Below are 16,542 nucleotides of genomic sequence, written 5' to 3' on the forward strand. Positions count from 1 at the left end.
CATTATTATTTATTAATATTTTTCTATAATTGTGTTATTTATTTATTTTTCTTGTGAACACATACCTTGGCTGATATTTTTCTTACTTATTTGATCTTCGAATTACTTTAGTTAGTCTGATATGGTGGTATTGTCTTTATTTGATTTAATAAAAGTTCAAAAATCTTTCAAAAATATTAAAAATGCCACTGAAAGCCATTTTCAGAGCAAGCAAACAGCGCTTGCTGAAAAGTAGAAGCTGTAAATAAGTAAAAATAATTCTGAACTTCTGTGGATATATGAGTTGTGGAAGTCTGCAAACTTAGTTACTACTCCAGATTTGGTCAAAGTTCAAGAGATAAAATGGTGAAGAAAATATTCACATAAGGAAAATACTCAAAATCCATTAAAATATCAGAGCATCTATTCTTGGATGTATAAAATAAATATAAAATCATTCTGTAAATTAGACACATTAATGTCTCCTTTGCTGAAGCAATAAATAAAACAAACATCTACAGTGTTGAACTTCACAGGTTTGACTTATACTGTTATCATGACACTTATGACATCAACAGTTGTACTTATTCTGCATTATTTTTCAGTCAGATAAGTTTTTTACAACTCGGTTACTTGAGGCAGAATCATCAGACCACCTGATTCTACACAACATCTTAAACCTGCAGTGAAGTGACTCTTCACTATGTTTATTTGATGAAACAAATATATACTCACAGAGGCACACACATAACCATATAGCATCACAGGGCCCCTGACAGGTTGTGAAAATATTTGTAAATGAAACTTACAAAATACAGAACTATATATATGTATGCGTATATATATATATATATATATATATATATATATATATATATATATATATATATATATATATATATATATATATATATATATATATGTGTGTGTGTGTGTGTGTGTGTGTGTGTGTGTGTGTGTATTGCATCTTACCTTCTGGATACCTGTCAGATGTATTATTTATTTACCTATTTACTCAGATGTATTATTTATTTACCTATTTACTTATTTTTAATGCGCGGCTTAAAAATATTTTCATTTTTAATGCCCCCCCCCCCCCAAGCAGACGGACATTGGATGCTGCTTGGCGACCAGCAGTGAGCGGACGGCCCGGCAGTGAGGAGGAGGAACACGGATCCCGTCACGCGCCACAACACACCGCTCCGTAGCTTCTTCCATGGTGTGGGTGTGCGCGTGAGCGTGTACGTGTGAGCTGACTTTCTCTCCATAGAGTTTCACTGACTTTACATCCGGGTTTTTTCCCTAGGCAATGGGAGTCGCAGCACCGCCGTTCCTTAGGCAAAGTGAAATAAATTCGCTGCACCGACAAAAAAAGTAGTCCGCTTTCCGAACACATTTTCCGTGCGCCTCACCTCGTCGGTCGGTCCGATTTGACGGACTTTAACAGCCGCACCAGTAAATATCGAACGCTTTGGGGTGGATTAGCGAGCATTAGCTTGACGAGGGAGTAGTTTTTGTCCCCCTTCCTCCAGCACCGGAGCGCAGGGATCTGTGCTGTGCTGAGGCTGAGCTGAATGAGATTGAAGAAGAGTTCTTCTTGTTTTGTAGCTTCAGTTTCTCTGTTTTTACACAAATTGCACTAAAACTTCGTCTAAAATAGATCAAGACATTCTAGTTCTGTGGGAAGGAGGCGACCGGACTGTTTGTGAGCTGTTATTCCATCGTGGATCGGCTTCTAATAGATAAATATATATATATATCTATCTATATCTATATATATATATAATTAATCTGGAGGACTGCTGCTGAGTAAGTACACATTGGGCTTTTTAATTTCCTAACTTTAATTTAGTCTCCCGTGAAAGTTCAGGCGGGTGCTGTTGGCTGTATTTGTCGGTGTGTCTGCGGCCGTGTGCGGGCAGGTGTGTGAGCTGGCCGGTGTTGCTGTGTTTGTGTGTGTTTAGCTGCTGGCTTTCTTATTCTAGGAGTTGATGTTCTGGAGGACAAGGGGCCGACAGAACTTAGAGCCACCACCGCCTTCTCTCTGAAGGATTCGTTTTGAAAGATGGTGTCTTACGAGACTGTTCCCTATCGGATTTCTTTTCCTCCTTCCTCTTTATTCCTTGCATCTCGGCTGCGATCTGCTTATTGATCTTTGCTGTAAGTTATCGGCGTGCTGGCGGCGTTAGCCGGGCAGCTAGCAGCGGTTAGCATTAGCGGCTACGGCTAGGCTTGTTCTCCGTGAAGCAGGCAGCCTCTCGCCGATGCCACCCCCTCCGGTGCTCCCTGTTCCTGGCAGCCTCTCGCCGATGCCAGACCCGCTCCGGTGCTCCCTGTTCACACCAAGTAAAACGGAAAAAACATAAAAAGAAGACAGAAGAGATCATGATCCGCCGAAACGCTGTGCTTCGCAGTGGTGAATTGTGGAAGATGTCCGGACGGCCATGCTGAGTTAATAAGATGATTATAAAACATTAATTTCACCGCCGGAACAAAAACACACTTTTCTGTGTTAAAGCAGTTCGCGGCTCTCGGACTACAAACCGACATTTTAGCCTCTGTTCGGGGTTTTCGGGCCTCCTCAGCGGCGGCATGGGGTGCTGATGGAAGTTTATCCCACAACTTCATGTCCCACCGAGAGAGAAATTACTCCCAATTAACCCGCATCCCGGACGGCTTCTGACGGAACCAGAGTCCGGCCAGGCTGCAGGTTCTGGTCCTCCTGCTGGGCCAGGCTGCAGGTTCTGGTCCTCCTGCTGGGCCAGGCTGCAGGTTCTGGTCCTCCTGCTGGGCCAGGCTGCAGGTTCTGGTCCTCCTGCTGGGCCAGGCTGCAGGTTCTGGTCCCCATGCTGGGCCAGGCTGCAGGTTCTGGTCCCCATGCTGGGCCAGGCTGCAGGTTCTGGTCCCCATGCTGGGCCAGGCTGCAGGTTCTGGTCCCCATGCTGGGCCAGGCTGCAGGTTCTGGTCCCCATGCTGGGCCAGGCTGCAGGTTCTGGTCCCCATGCTGGGCCAGGCTGCAGGTTCTGGTCCCCATGCTGGGCCAGGCTGCAGGTTCTGGTCCCCATGCTGGGCCAGGCTGCAGGTTCTGGTCCTCCTGCTGGGCCAGGCTGCAGGTTCTGGTCCCCATGCTGGGCCAGGCTGCAGGTTCTGGTCCCCATGCTGGGCCAGGCTGCAGGTTCTGGTCCTCCTGCTGGGCCAGGCTGCAGGTTCTGGTCCTCCTGCTGGGCCAGGCTGCAGGTTCTGGTCCCCATGCTGGGCCAGGCTGCAGGTTCTGGTCCCCATGCTGGGCCAGGCTGCAAGTTCTGGTCCCCATGCTGGGCCAGGCTGCAGGTTCTGGTCCCCATGCTGGGCCAGGCTGCAGGTTCTGGTCCTCCTGCTGGGCCAGGCTGCAGGTTCTGGTCCCCATGCTGGGCCAGGCTGCAGGTTCTGGTCCTCCTGCTGGGCCAGGCTGCAGGTTCTGGTCCCCATGCTGGGCCAGGCTGCAGGTTCTGGTCCCCATGCTGGGCCAGGCTGCAGGTTCTGGTCCTCCTGCTGGGCCAGGCTGCAGGTTCTGGTCCCCATGCTGGGCCAGGCTGCAGGTTCTGGTCCTCCTGCTGGGCCAGGCTGCAGGTTCTGGTCCCCATGCTGGGCCAGGCTGCAGGTTCTGGTCCTCCTGCTGGGCCAGGCTGCAGGTTCTGGTCCTCCTGCTGGGCCAGGCTGCAGGTTCTGGTCCTCCTGCTGGGCCAGGCTGCAGGTTCTGGTCCTCCTGCTGGGCCAGGCTGCAGGTTCTGGTCCTCCTGCTGGGCCAGGCTGCAGGTTCTGGTCCTCCTGCTGGGCCAGGCTGCAGGTTCTGGTCCTCCTGCTGGGCCAGGCTGCAGGTTCTGGTCCTCCTGCTGGGCCAGGCTGCAGGTTCTAGTCCTCCAGGGCCCGACCGGGCTTTGGGTTCTAGTCCTCCAGGGCCCGACCGGGCTTTGGGTTCTAGTCCTCCAGGGCCAGGCTTCCAACATCCATGCTGGTTCACCTTGCAAATGGAAATTCAACTTTTTTTTTTTTTTTTTTACCTCTTATATAGTTATAGTTGCACCATAAATAATAATAATCTGGGATTTGAACCACAATGATCATATTTAGGTAGTTTTTCTTCAAGTACTAATGTAGTAATGAGTTTAATATGCTGTAAATCAGGTCACATGATCTAAAAATAACAGAAAAATATGCTATAAATAACATTTTCCTTTTGTGTTGGTCTGTAGAACATTATCTGGATGAATATTTTCATATTTACTACGCTCAACCAGCAGACCGGATCGGACCCTCTAGCCGGCTGGTGTTGGTCCCCAGACCAGATTTTTGACACCCCTGCTCTTAAGTATTCTTAATAGTATTTAATTGTATTATACACAACTATAATCACAGTGTCCATGTTGTGTCACTCTTCATATGAGGTATGAAGTCCTCCCTGTGAGTAGTACTATGAGAATAGTTCTCTAAGTACTAACAGCTTGGAAAGTATGGTTATTTTCAGGTTTGTGTTTAAAAAACAGATAAATACACTTTTACCTACTGGAAGTACTACACAGATAAATACACCTTTACCTACTGGAAGTACTACACAGATAAATACACTTTTACCTACTGGAAGTACTACACAGATAAATACACCTTTACCTACTGGAAGTACTACACAGATAAATACACCTTTACCTACTGGAAGTACTACACAGATAAATACACTTTTACCTACTGGAAGTACTACACAGATAAATACACCTTTACCTACTGGAAGTACTACACAGATAAATACACTTTTACCTACTGGAAGTACTACACAGATAAATACACTTTTACCTACTGGAAGTACTACACAGATAAATACACTTTTACCTACTGGAAGTACTACACAGATAAATACACTTTTACCTACTGGAAGTACTACACAGATAAATACACTTTTACCTACTGGAAGTACTACACAGATAAATACACTTTTACCTACTGGAAGTACTACACAGATAAATACACTTTTACCTACTGGAAGTACTACACAGATAAATACACTTTTACCTACTGGAAGTACTACACAGATAAATACACTTTTACCTACTGGAAGTACTACACAGATAAATACACCTTTACCTACTGGAAGTACTACACAGATAAATACACCTTTACCTACTGGAAGTACTACACAGATAAATACACTTTTACCTACTGGAAGTACTACACAGATAAATACACTTTTACCTACTGGAAGTACTACACAGATAAATACACTTTTACCTACTGGAAGTACTACACAGATAAATATACTTTTACCTACTGGAAGTACTACACAGATAAATACACCTTTACCTACTGGAAGTACTACACAGATAAATATACTTTTACCTACTGGAAGTACTACACAGATAAATACACTTTTACCTACTGGAAGTACTACACAGATAAATACACTTTTACCTACTGGAAGTACTACACAGATAAATACACTTTTACCTACTGGAAGTACTACACAGATAAATACACTTTTACCTACTGGAAGTACTACACAGATAAATACACCTTTACCTACTGGAAGTACTACACAGATAAATACACCTTTACCTACTGGAAGTACTACACAGATAAATACACTTTTACCTACTGGAAGTACTACACAGATAAATACACCTTTACCTACTGGAAGTACTACACAGATAAATACACTTTTACCTACTGGAAGTACTACACAGATAAATACACCTTTACCTACTGGAAGTACTACACAGATAAATACACTTTTACCTACTGGAAGTACTACACAGATAAATATACTTTTACCTACTGGAAGTACTACACAGATAAATACACCTTTACCTACTGGAAGTACTACACAGATAAATATACTTTTACCTACTGGAAGTACTACACAGATAAATACACTTTTACCTACTGGAAGTACTACACAGATAAATACACTTTTACCTACTGGAAGTACTACACAGATAAATACACTTTTACCTACTGGAAGTACTACACAGATAAATACACTTTTACCTACTGGAAGTACTACACAGATAAATACACTTTTACCTACTGGAAGTACTACACAGATAAATACACTTTTACCTACTGGAAGTACTACACAGATAAATATACTTTTACCTACTGGAAGTACTACACAGATAAATACACTTTTACCTACTGGAAGTACTACACAGATAAATACACTTTTACCTACTGGAAGTACTACACAGATAAATATACTTTTACCTACTGGAAGTACTACACAGATAAATACACCTTTACCTACTGGAAGTACTACACAGATAAATACACTTTTACCTACTGGAAGTACTACACAGATAAATACACCTTTACCTACTGGAAGTACTACACAGATAAATACACTTTTACCTACTGGAAGTACTACACAGATAAATACACCTTTACCTACTGGAAGTACTACACAGATAAATACACCTTTACCTACTGGAAGTACTACACAGATAAATACACTTTTACCTACTGGAAGTACTACACAGATAAATACACTTTTACCTACTGGAAGTACTACACAGATAAATACACTTTTACCTACTGGAAGTACTACACAGATAAATACACCTTTACCTACTGGAAGTACTACACAGATAAATACACTTTTACCTACTGGAAGTACTACACAGATAAATACACTTTTACCTACTGGAAGTACTACACAGATAAATACACCTTTACCTACTGGAAGTACTACACAGATAAATACACCTTTACCTACTGGAAGTACTACACAGATAAATACACTTTTACCTACTGGAAGTACTACACAGATAAATACACCTTTACCTACTGGAAGTACTACACAGATAAATACACTTTTACCTACTGGAAGTACTACACAGATAAATACACCTTTACCTACTGGAAGTACTACACAGATAAATACACTTTTACCTACTGGAAGTACTACACAGATAAATACACTTTTACCTACTGGAAGTACTACACAGATAAATACACTTTTACCTACTGGAAGTACTACACAGATAAATACACCTTTACCTACTGGAAGTACTACACAGATAAATATACTTTTACCTACTGGAAGTACTACACAGATAAATACACTTTTACCTACTGGAAGTACTACACAGATAAATACACTTTTACCTACTGGAAGTACTAAACAGATAAATACACTTTTACCTACTGGAAGTACTACACAGATAAATACACTTTTACCTACTGGAAGTACTACACAGATAAATACACCTTTACCTACTGGAAGTACTACACAGGTAAATACACCTTTACCTACTGGAAGTACTACACAGATAAATACACTTTTACCTACTGGAAGTACTACACAGATAAATATACTTTTACCTACTGGAAGTACTACACAGATAAATACACTTTTACCTACTGGAATTACTACACAGATAAATATACTTTTACCTACTGGAAGTACTACACAGATAAATACACTTTTACCTACTGGAAGTACTACACAGATAAATATACTTTTACCTACTGGAAGTACTACACAGATAAATACACTTTTACCTACTGGAAGTACTACACAGATAAATACACTTTTACCTACTGGAAGTACTACACAGATAAATATACTTTTACCTACTGGAAGTACTACACAGATAAATACACCTTTACCTACTGGAAGTACTACACAGATAAATACACTTTTACCTACTGGAAGTACTACACAGATAAATACACCTTTACCTACTGGAAGTACTACACAGATAAATACACTTTTACCTACTGGAAGTACTACACAGATAAATACACCTTTACCTACTGGAAGTACTACACAGATAAATACACTTTTACCTACTGGAAGTACTACACAGATAAATACACTTTTACCTACTGGAAGTACTACACAGGTAAATACACCTTTACCTACTGGAAGTACTACACAGATAAATACACTTTTACCTACTGGAAGTACTACACAGATAAATACACCTTTACCTACTGGAAGTACTACACAGATAAATACACCTTTACCTACTGGAAGTACTACACAGATAAATACACCTTTACCTACTGGAAGTACTACACAGATAAATACACTTTTACCTACTGGAAGTACTACACAGATAAATATACTTTTACCTACTGGAAGTACTACACAGATAAATACACTTTTACCTACTGGAAGTACTACACAGATAAATATACTTTTACCTACTGGAAGTACTACACAGATAAATACACTTTTACCTACTGGAAGTACTACACAGATAAATACACCGTCACCTACTGGAAGTACTACACAGATAAATACACTTTTACCTACTGGAAGTACTACACAGATAAATACACTTTTACCTACTGGAAGTACTACACAGATAAATACACTTTTACCTACTGGAAGTACTACACAGATAAATACACTTTTACCTACTGGAAGTACTACACAGATAAATACACCGTCACCTACTGGAAGTACTACACAGATAAATACACCGTCACCTACTGGTAGTACTACACAGATAAATACACCTTTTCCTACTGGAAGTACTACACAGATAAATACACTTTTACCTACTGGAAGTACTACACAGATAAATACACCTTTACCTACTGGAAGTACTACACAGATAAATACACTTTTACCTACTGGAAGTACTACACAGATAAATACACTTTTACCTACTGGAAGTACTACACAGATAAATACACTTTTACCTACTGGAAGTACTACACAGATAAATACACCTTTACCTACTGGAAGTACTACACAGATAAATACACTTTTACCTACTGGAAGTACTACACAGATAAATACACCTTTACCTACTGGAAGTACTACACAGATAAATACACTTTTACCTACTGGAAGTACTACACAGATAAATACACTTTTACCTACTGGAAGTACTACACAGATAAATACACCTTTACCTACTGGAAGTACTACACAGATAAATACACTTTTACTTACTGGAAGTACTACACAGATAAATACACCTTTACCTACTGGAAGTACTACACAGATAAATACACCTTTACCTACTGGAAGTACTACACAGATAAATACACCTTTACCTACTGGAAGTACTACACAGATAAATACACCTTTACCTACTGGAAGTACTACACAGATAAATACACTTTTACCTACTGGAAGTACTACACAGATAAATACACTTTTACCTACTGGAAGTACTACACAGATAAATACACTTTTACCTACTGGAAGTACTACACAGATAAATACACTTTTACCTACTGGAAGTACTACACAGATAAATACACTTTTACCTACTGGAAGTACTACACAGATAAATACACTTTTACCTACTGGAAGTACTACACAGATAAATACACTTTTACCTACTGGAAGTACTACACAGATAAATACACTTTTACCTACTGGAAGTACTACACAGATAAATACACCTTTACCTACTGGAAGTACTACACAGATAAATACACTTTTACCTACTGGAAGTACTACACAGATAAATACACTTTTACCTACTGGAAGTACTACACAGATAAATACACTTTTACCTACTGGAAGTACTACACAGATAAATACACTTTTACCTACTGGAAGTACTACACAGATAAATACACTTTTACCTACTGGAAGTACTACACAGATAAATACACTTTTACCTACTGGAAGTACTACACAGATAAATACACTTTTACCTACTGGAAGTACTACACAGATAAATACACCTTTACCTACTGGAAGTACTACACAGATAAATACACTTTTACCTACTGGAAGTACTACACAGATAAATACACTTTTACCTACTGGAAGTACTACACAGATAAATACACTTTTACCTACTGGAAGTACTACACAGATAAATACACTTTTACCTACTGGAGTTAAAAGGTAGATAGTGTCAGCGTTAAATCATTAATTACCAGGAATTAGTGATAGTTAAATCCATGGTTAGTAATACACTTAAGTCGGTAATTAATTAGAATTTAGTTATTGTTAAATCACTAGTTAGTGACACAAGTGAAGCAGTAGTTAGTGATTTGGTTAACTGATTAGTGAGATGTCAGAATGAATCTGTAGTCTCACAGTCAGGGTTTAGCTTCTGACTGGATGGATGGATGATGAAAGAGTGGTGGATGATGGAGGAGTGATGGACAGATGATGGATGGATGGATGATGGAGGAGTGATGGACAGATGATGGATGGATGGATGATGGACAGATGATGGATGGATGGATGATGGAGGAGTGATGGACAGATGATGGATGGATGGATGATGGAGGAGTGATGGACAGATGATGGATGGATGGATGATGGACAGATGATGGATGGATGGATGATGGAGGAGTGATGGACAGATGATGGATGGATGGATGATGGAGGAGTGATGGACAGATGATGGATGGATGGATGATGGACAGATGATGGATGGATGGATGATGGAGGAGTGATGGACAGATGATGGATGGATGGATGATGGAGGAGTGATGGACAGATGATGGATGGAAGGAGGGATGGAGGAGTGATGGACAGATGATGGATGGATGGATGATGGAGGAGTGATGGACAGATGATGGATGGATGGATGATGGAGGAGTGATGGACAGATGATGGATGGATGGATGATGGAGGAGTGATGGACAGATGATGGATGGAAGGAGGGATGGAGGAGTGATGGACAGATGATGGATGGAAGGAGGGATGGAGGAGTGATGGACAGATGATGGATGGAAGGAGGGATGGAGGAGTGATGGACAGATGATGGATGGAAGGAGGGATGGAGGAGTGATGGACAGATGATGGATGGATGGATGATGGAGGAGTGATGGACAGATGATGGATGGAAGGAGGGATGGAGGAGTGATGGACAGATGATGGATGGATGGATGATGGAGGAGTGATGGACAGATGATGGATGGATGGATGATGGAGGAGTGATGGACAGATGATGGATGGAAGGAGGGATGGAGGAGTGATGGACAGATGATGGATGGATGGATGATGGAGGAGTGATGGACAGATGATGGATGGATGGATGATGGAGGAGTGATGGACAGATGATGGATGGAAGGAGGGATGGAGGAGTGATGGACAGATGATGGATGGATGGATGATGGAGGAGTGATGGACAGATGATGGATGGAAGGAGGGATGGAGTTGTGAACAAATAGGACAAACAGATGAAGCGTGACCTCCTCCCAGCAGGGGGCGCTGCATACTCCAGTTAACAGACTGCACATCAACATTACTTCTTGCTGCTTTTATTTCATCTACTTTTCATGTTTCTACTCTTGTTTTTGTCTGGTTTCTGGGGCTCTCCGGCTCATTTTGACCTCCACAATGAAAGAAAGCAACTTTTCTCTCACTGGGCGGGTTGTTTAGTCGACAACCTTCTTCAGCAGAAGAAGAAAACTTCTTTTCTGCTTTTATTTGGAAGGCTGTCGGGTTTTTACTGTTTAAGCATCAATAAAAAAAAGTTGTTTCAGTTTTAAGTAAAACGCTTTTTGTTTTCAGACCTGTGATGTGGGTGTGTTGCAGATAAAATGATAATCTTAAAAAATTGGTCGATGGAGAACTGCTGTTCCTGCAGAACAACCGGCTCCTTGAGGGGCCCCGACCCTGATCAAGGACCATTGGATATAAAACAGAATATAAGACGTTGGTGAGAGTTTCAGATGAGATGGTTTGAGCTCAGGGTCTACAAACAAAATAACTACAGAGAAAAAAACAGCTGGAATAAAATCTGCTCAAATAGAAAAGAGTTAAAAAGAAATCAAATGTTAATGGTCGAAATCGGGACAGAGACGTTAAACTCAGTCCTGATTAAGAAAAACAGAAGCTGGGATGTGACTGAAGTCTGTTAGGGAGCGACCTCGTCCTAAAGTCGAAGTTATGTTGGATTATTTCCTGTTGTTGGGTTGGAATTGATCTGAGGGTGCAGATCTGATCAGATGACGGTTCCATGTGAGCAAATTCTGACAGACTCTGCTGGAGCTTTGGACTACCACAGAAGAAGAACTTCCCCACACTGTTTTCTCCTGGAAAGCAGAAGTCGTCAAACTTTTTAAGCGACCCCCCCACACCCTCTGTGACGAATCAGATGTTTCATCCTCGAAGTAAAAGGCTGAATCAGTAACAGTATGTTTTGTTTCGCAGGGCAGCACAGAGGGGTGGAGTCCAGTTTTACAGCCAGGTGGTGAGTCCTGTTTTCTCATTTACTGGCACAAAAACATCATTTCCATCACGGTGATCTTTTCCAGGCTGGATCACTGCAGTAACTTCCTGTTTGTTGTCCTTTCAGCAGCACGTTCATGCTTCAGGTGGATGGTTGTCCTACTGGAGACGGTGTTCAGGTGAAAAGTTCTGCTTCAGCTCAGGTCATGTGACACCGTCACATGTAGCCATGTCAACAGCCTGACTAAACGTGTGTGTGTGCAGGCTGATCGATCGGCTAGCAGACTGACTGGATCCATGATGGAATTACAGACGTTACAGGAGGCCCTGAAGGTGGAGATCCAGATCCATCAGGTGGGTTCTGCACCAGAGCCAGCAAGCTTTTCCAGGTTCTGCTGGGCTATCTGGTTCCATTGGACCACTGGTTCTGCTTTTTTTTTTGCAAATGTTTGGTTTTCCTAAAATATCCCACAGGAGCAAATCAGAACCAAGCGGTATAGTGTCACCTGGTTTCCACAGGTGGTTCTGGTTTCACCTCCATCCATCCTAAATTCCCTTCTTGGTCCAATCCTCCCTTTGTCAGACAGGCTCTTTTTAGATTCAAAACATTTTTTTTAAATTTAGCTGAAAAGACGTTAGAAGAAGCTTGAAAAGTAAAGCCTGTAGATGCTGATGTGATCAGATGGTGTATGTCCACCCCACATGTTAGAAACATGAGGCTGCAAAGATATCTGACACCTTCGTTCTCTGTAGAAAGATTCTCTGTAGAAGTAGAAACGATTCCTTCTGATGTCCTTTTTCATCTTCTGGGAAGTTTCTTTGAGTTTGTTGGATACTGAGAGACAGAAATGCAGTTTTAATGGGAGTAGAATGAAATGAAAATGAGATTGAAAACCTGATGTTTCCACGTCTTACATACAGTGGTGCTAACGTCTGCTACTGTAATAACATAACCATGACCATGCAGCAGGTTCAGGTAGTTTGCATCATACACAGATGCATCAATAATGGTACTATCCTTATACAGCTCTCTTTTAAGGAAAAGAGTGATATCCATGCAACTCAGGAAACTCCATCCATCCATCTTCTGCCGCTTATCCGGGGTCGGGTCGCGGGGGCAGCAGCCTAAGCAGAGAAGCCCAGACTTCCCTCTCCCCAGCCATATTTGCCAACTCTGCGGGGGGGATCCCGAGGCGTTCCCAGGCCAGCCGAGAGATATAATCCCTCCAGCGTGTCCTGGGTCTTCCCCGGGGTCTCCTCCCAGAGGGACGTGCCTGGAACACCTCACCAGGGAGGTCCAGGAGGCATCCTGACCAGATGCCCGAGCCACCTCAACTGGTTCCTCTCCATGCGGAGGAGCAGCGGCTCTACTCTGATCTCCTCCCGGATGACCGAGCTCCTCACCCTATCTCTAAGGGAGAGCCCGACCACCCTGCGGAGGAAACTCATTTCAGCCGCCTGTATACGAGATCTCCTTCTTTCGGTCACGACCCACAGCTCATGACCATAGGTGAGGGTAGGAACGTAGATTGACTGATAAATCGAGAGCTTCGCCTTCTGGCTCAGCTCCTTCTTCACCACGACAGACCGGTGCAGAGTCCGCATTACTGCAGACGCCGCACCGATCCGTCTGTCGATCTCGCGCTCCATCCTTCCCTCACTCGTGAACAAGACCCCGAGATATTTAAACTCCTCCACTTGAGGCAGGACCTGACTCCCGACCCGGAGAGGGCAATCCACCCTATTCCGGCTGAGGACCATGGTCTCAGATTTGGAGGTGCTGATTCTCATCCCAGCCGCTTCACACTCGGCTGCGAATCGCTCAAGCGAGAGCTGGAGATCACGACCAGATGAAGCCAACAGGACCACGTCATCTGCAAAAAGCAGGGACCCAATCCTGAGGCCACCAAGTCAGATCCCCTCAACCCCTCGGCTGCACCTAGAAATTCTGTCCATATAAGTTATGAACAGAATCGGTGATAAAGGGCAGCCTTGGCGGAGTCCAACCCTCACCGGAAATGAATCCGACTTACTACCGGCAATGCGGACCAAGCTCTGACACCTGTCGTACAGGGACCGGACAGCTCGTACAAGGGGGTCTGGTCCTGAGCTACACCAGGTGGAAGAGAGATGGATTCCCCTGACTATGTGCCAAAGTGAGAAAACAACATCAGCAGAAAAGTTGCAAAAACACAAGTCCACAAGCATTGGTCCTGCAGACTTTGATCTCCCCTGTCATCCCGTTGAGGTTGGGGGGGGGGGGGGGGGGGGGGGGGGGGTTGAGAGGAGCCCTCTCCAGTAAAATATGTTTTCTTAAAGCATAGATCAGCTTGAAATGCTGTGTGGAGGCTCCACCTGGTTGCAGTTCTAGGCTGGGACCAGTAGATGTCATTGTGACTCCTCTGACTCCTTTTTTGTTCTTCTTTTCCTGCAGAAACTGGTGGCGCAGATGAAGCAGGACCCTCAGGTAACCCAGCAGATCTCACATCAGCACCAGGATCAGTTTTCTTTCTGCAGTTTTTTTTGTTTTAATTCATTTCATTTTATTTTAGAATGCAGATCTGAAAAAGCAGCTCCATGAACTTCAAGCAAAGATCACTGCACTCAGTGAGAAGCAGGTACGTCAGCGCACCTGTTACCGAAGCAATGCCAGCCTGAGATGGTAGTCCAGGTGAAACAGAACCACATAACCAGGTTATCTTTTGGTTAACTGTTTAAATAACCTAAATGTGACCTATTTGGGCGATGGACTCCAATAAAGATTCAGTTTCAAATACAAATTCATTCAAATTCAAAATTAAAGCAACTATTCAAACAGCATGTTTAGATTCAGTCTGAACAATTCATATTCAGATAAAAAGAATTCCGATTCGCTCCCTAATGGAACAAAGTTTGTTCCATACCAGCGATAACTGACCCAGAGGCTACATGGTCGTTGGTAGAGTACCTCTGGTCTCTGGATGTCAGATACTGGTTTCACATTAACTTGAGGATCCATGTGGATTAGTTCATTCCAGTTTGGGTTGGGGTAGCAGTTCTGGTTCTTCATCTCCCTGCAGTTCCTAGAGGTTTTCCTGGTGTTCAGTATGAAAACAGAATATCCACGGAGACAAAGTTTGTCATTGATGCGAATTCTGATGGGTGTTAACGAACTCAGGGGATGTAACCATGAGAGAGAAGGTCTGAGGTGGAACGGGTCAGGTCAGAGGTCAGGGAGAAATAGTTCGGTAGGACGGGTCAGGTCAGAGGTCAGGGAGAAATAGTTCGGTAGGACGGGTCAGGTCAGAGGTCAGGTAGAAATAGTTCAGTAGGACGGGTCAGGTCAGAGGTCGGGGAGAAATAGTTCAGTAGGACGGGTCAGGTCATAGGTTGGGTAGAAATAGTTCGGTAGGACGGGTCAGGTCAGAGGTCAGGTAGAAATAGTTCAGTAGGACGGGTCAGGTCAGAGGTCAGGGAGAAATAGTTCGGTAGGACGGGTCAGGTCAGAGGTCAGGTAGAAATAGTTCGGTAGGACGGGTCAGGTCAGAGGTCGGGTAGAAATAGTTCGGTAGGACGGGTCAGGTCAGAGGTCGGGTAGAAATAGTTCGGTAGGACGGGTCAGGTCAGAGGTCGGGTAGAAATAGTTCGGTAGGACGGGTCAGGTCATAGGTTGGGTAGAAATAGTTCGGTAGGACGGGTCAGGTCAGAGGTCAGGTAGAAATAGTTCGGTAGGACGGGTCAGGTCAGAGGTCGGGTAGAAATAGTTCGGTAGGACGGGTCAGGTCATAGGTTGGGTAGAAATAGTTCGGTAGGACGGGTCAGGTCAGAGGTCAGGTAGAAATAGTTCGGTAGGACGGGTCAGGTCAGAGGTCGGGGAGAAATAGTTCAGTAGGACGGGTCAGGTCAGAGGTCGGGTAGAAATAGTTCAGTAGGACGGGTCAGGTCAGAGGTCGGGGAGAAATAGTTCAGTAGGACGGGTCAGGTCATAGGTTGGGTAGAAATAGTTCAGTAGGACGGGTCAGGTCAGAGGTCGGGGAGAAATAGTTCAGTAGGACGGGTCAGGTCAGAGGTCGGGTAGAAATAGTTCAGTAGGACGGGTCAGGTCAGAGGTCGGGGAGAAATAGTTCAGTAGGACGGGTCAGGTCATAGGTTGGGTAGAAATAGTTCGGTAGGACGGGTCAGGTCATAGGTCAGGGAGAAATAGTTCGGTAGGACGGGTCAGGTCAGAGGTCAGGTAGAAATAGTTCGGTAGGACGGGTCAGGTCATAGGTTGGGTAGAAATAGTTCGGTAGGACGGGTCAGGTCAGAGGTCAGGTAGAAATAGTTCGGTAGGACGGGTCAGGTCAGAGGTCAGGTAGAAATAGTTCGGTAGGACGGGTCAGGTCAGAGGTCAGGTAGAAATAGTTCGGTAGGACGGGTCAGGTCATAGGTTGGGTAGAAATAGTTCGGTAGGA

General features: G+C 43.5%; 1 protein-coding gene across 5 annotated transcripts in view; it reads left to right on the plus strand.

Moving 5' to 3' along the window:
• Nucleotides 1–1,624: 1,624 nt before the first annotated feature.
• phf21ab (PHD finger protein 21Ab) overlaps nucleotides 1,625–16,542 on the plus strand; it is a 38,448-nt gene continuing 23,530 nt past the window's right edge. For 3 of the 5 annotated variants that reach the window (XM_079260102.1, XM_079260104.1, XM_079260105.1), the window contains exons 1-6: nucleotides 1,625–1,788; nucleotides 12,092–12,131; nucleotides 12,240–12,288; nucleotides 12,374–12,463; nucleotides 14,544–14,576; nucleotides 14,662–14,727. In XM_079260102.1, coding sequence (XP_079116228.1) covers nucleotides 12,247–12,288; nucleotides 12,374–12,463; nucleotides 14,544–14,576; nucleotides 14,662–14,727 — 231 coding nt within the window. In that variant the 5' untranslated portion in view covers nucleotides 1,625–1,788; nucleotides 12,092–12,131; nucleotides 12,240–12,246. Of the gene's footprint in view, nucleotides 1,789–12,091; nucleotides 12,132–12,236; nucleotides 12,289–12,373; nucleotides 12,464–14,543; nucleotides 14,577–14,661; nucleotides 14,728–16,542 lie in introns of those variants that run through there. The other 2 variants (XM_079260103.1, XM_079260106.1) reach the window with 2 other exon arrangements.

The sequence above is a fragment of the Telmatherina bonti genome (genome assembly GCF_933228915.1).
Source record: "Telmatherina bonti genome assembly, chromosome: 2".
Lineage (NCBI taxonomy): Eukaryota > Metazoa > Chordata > Actinopteri > Atheriniformes > Telmatherinidae > Telmatherina > Telmatherina bonti.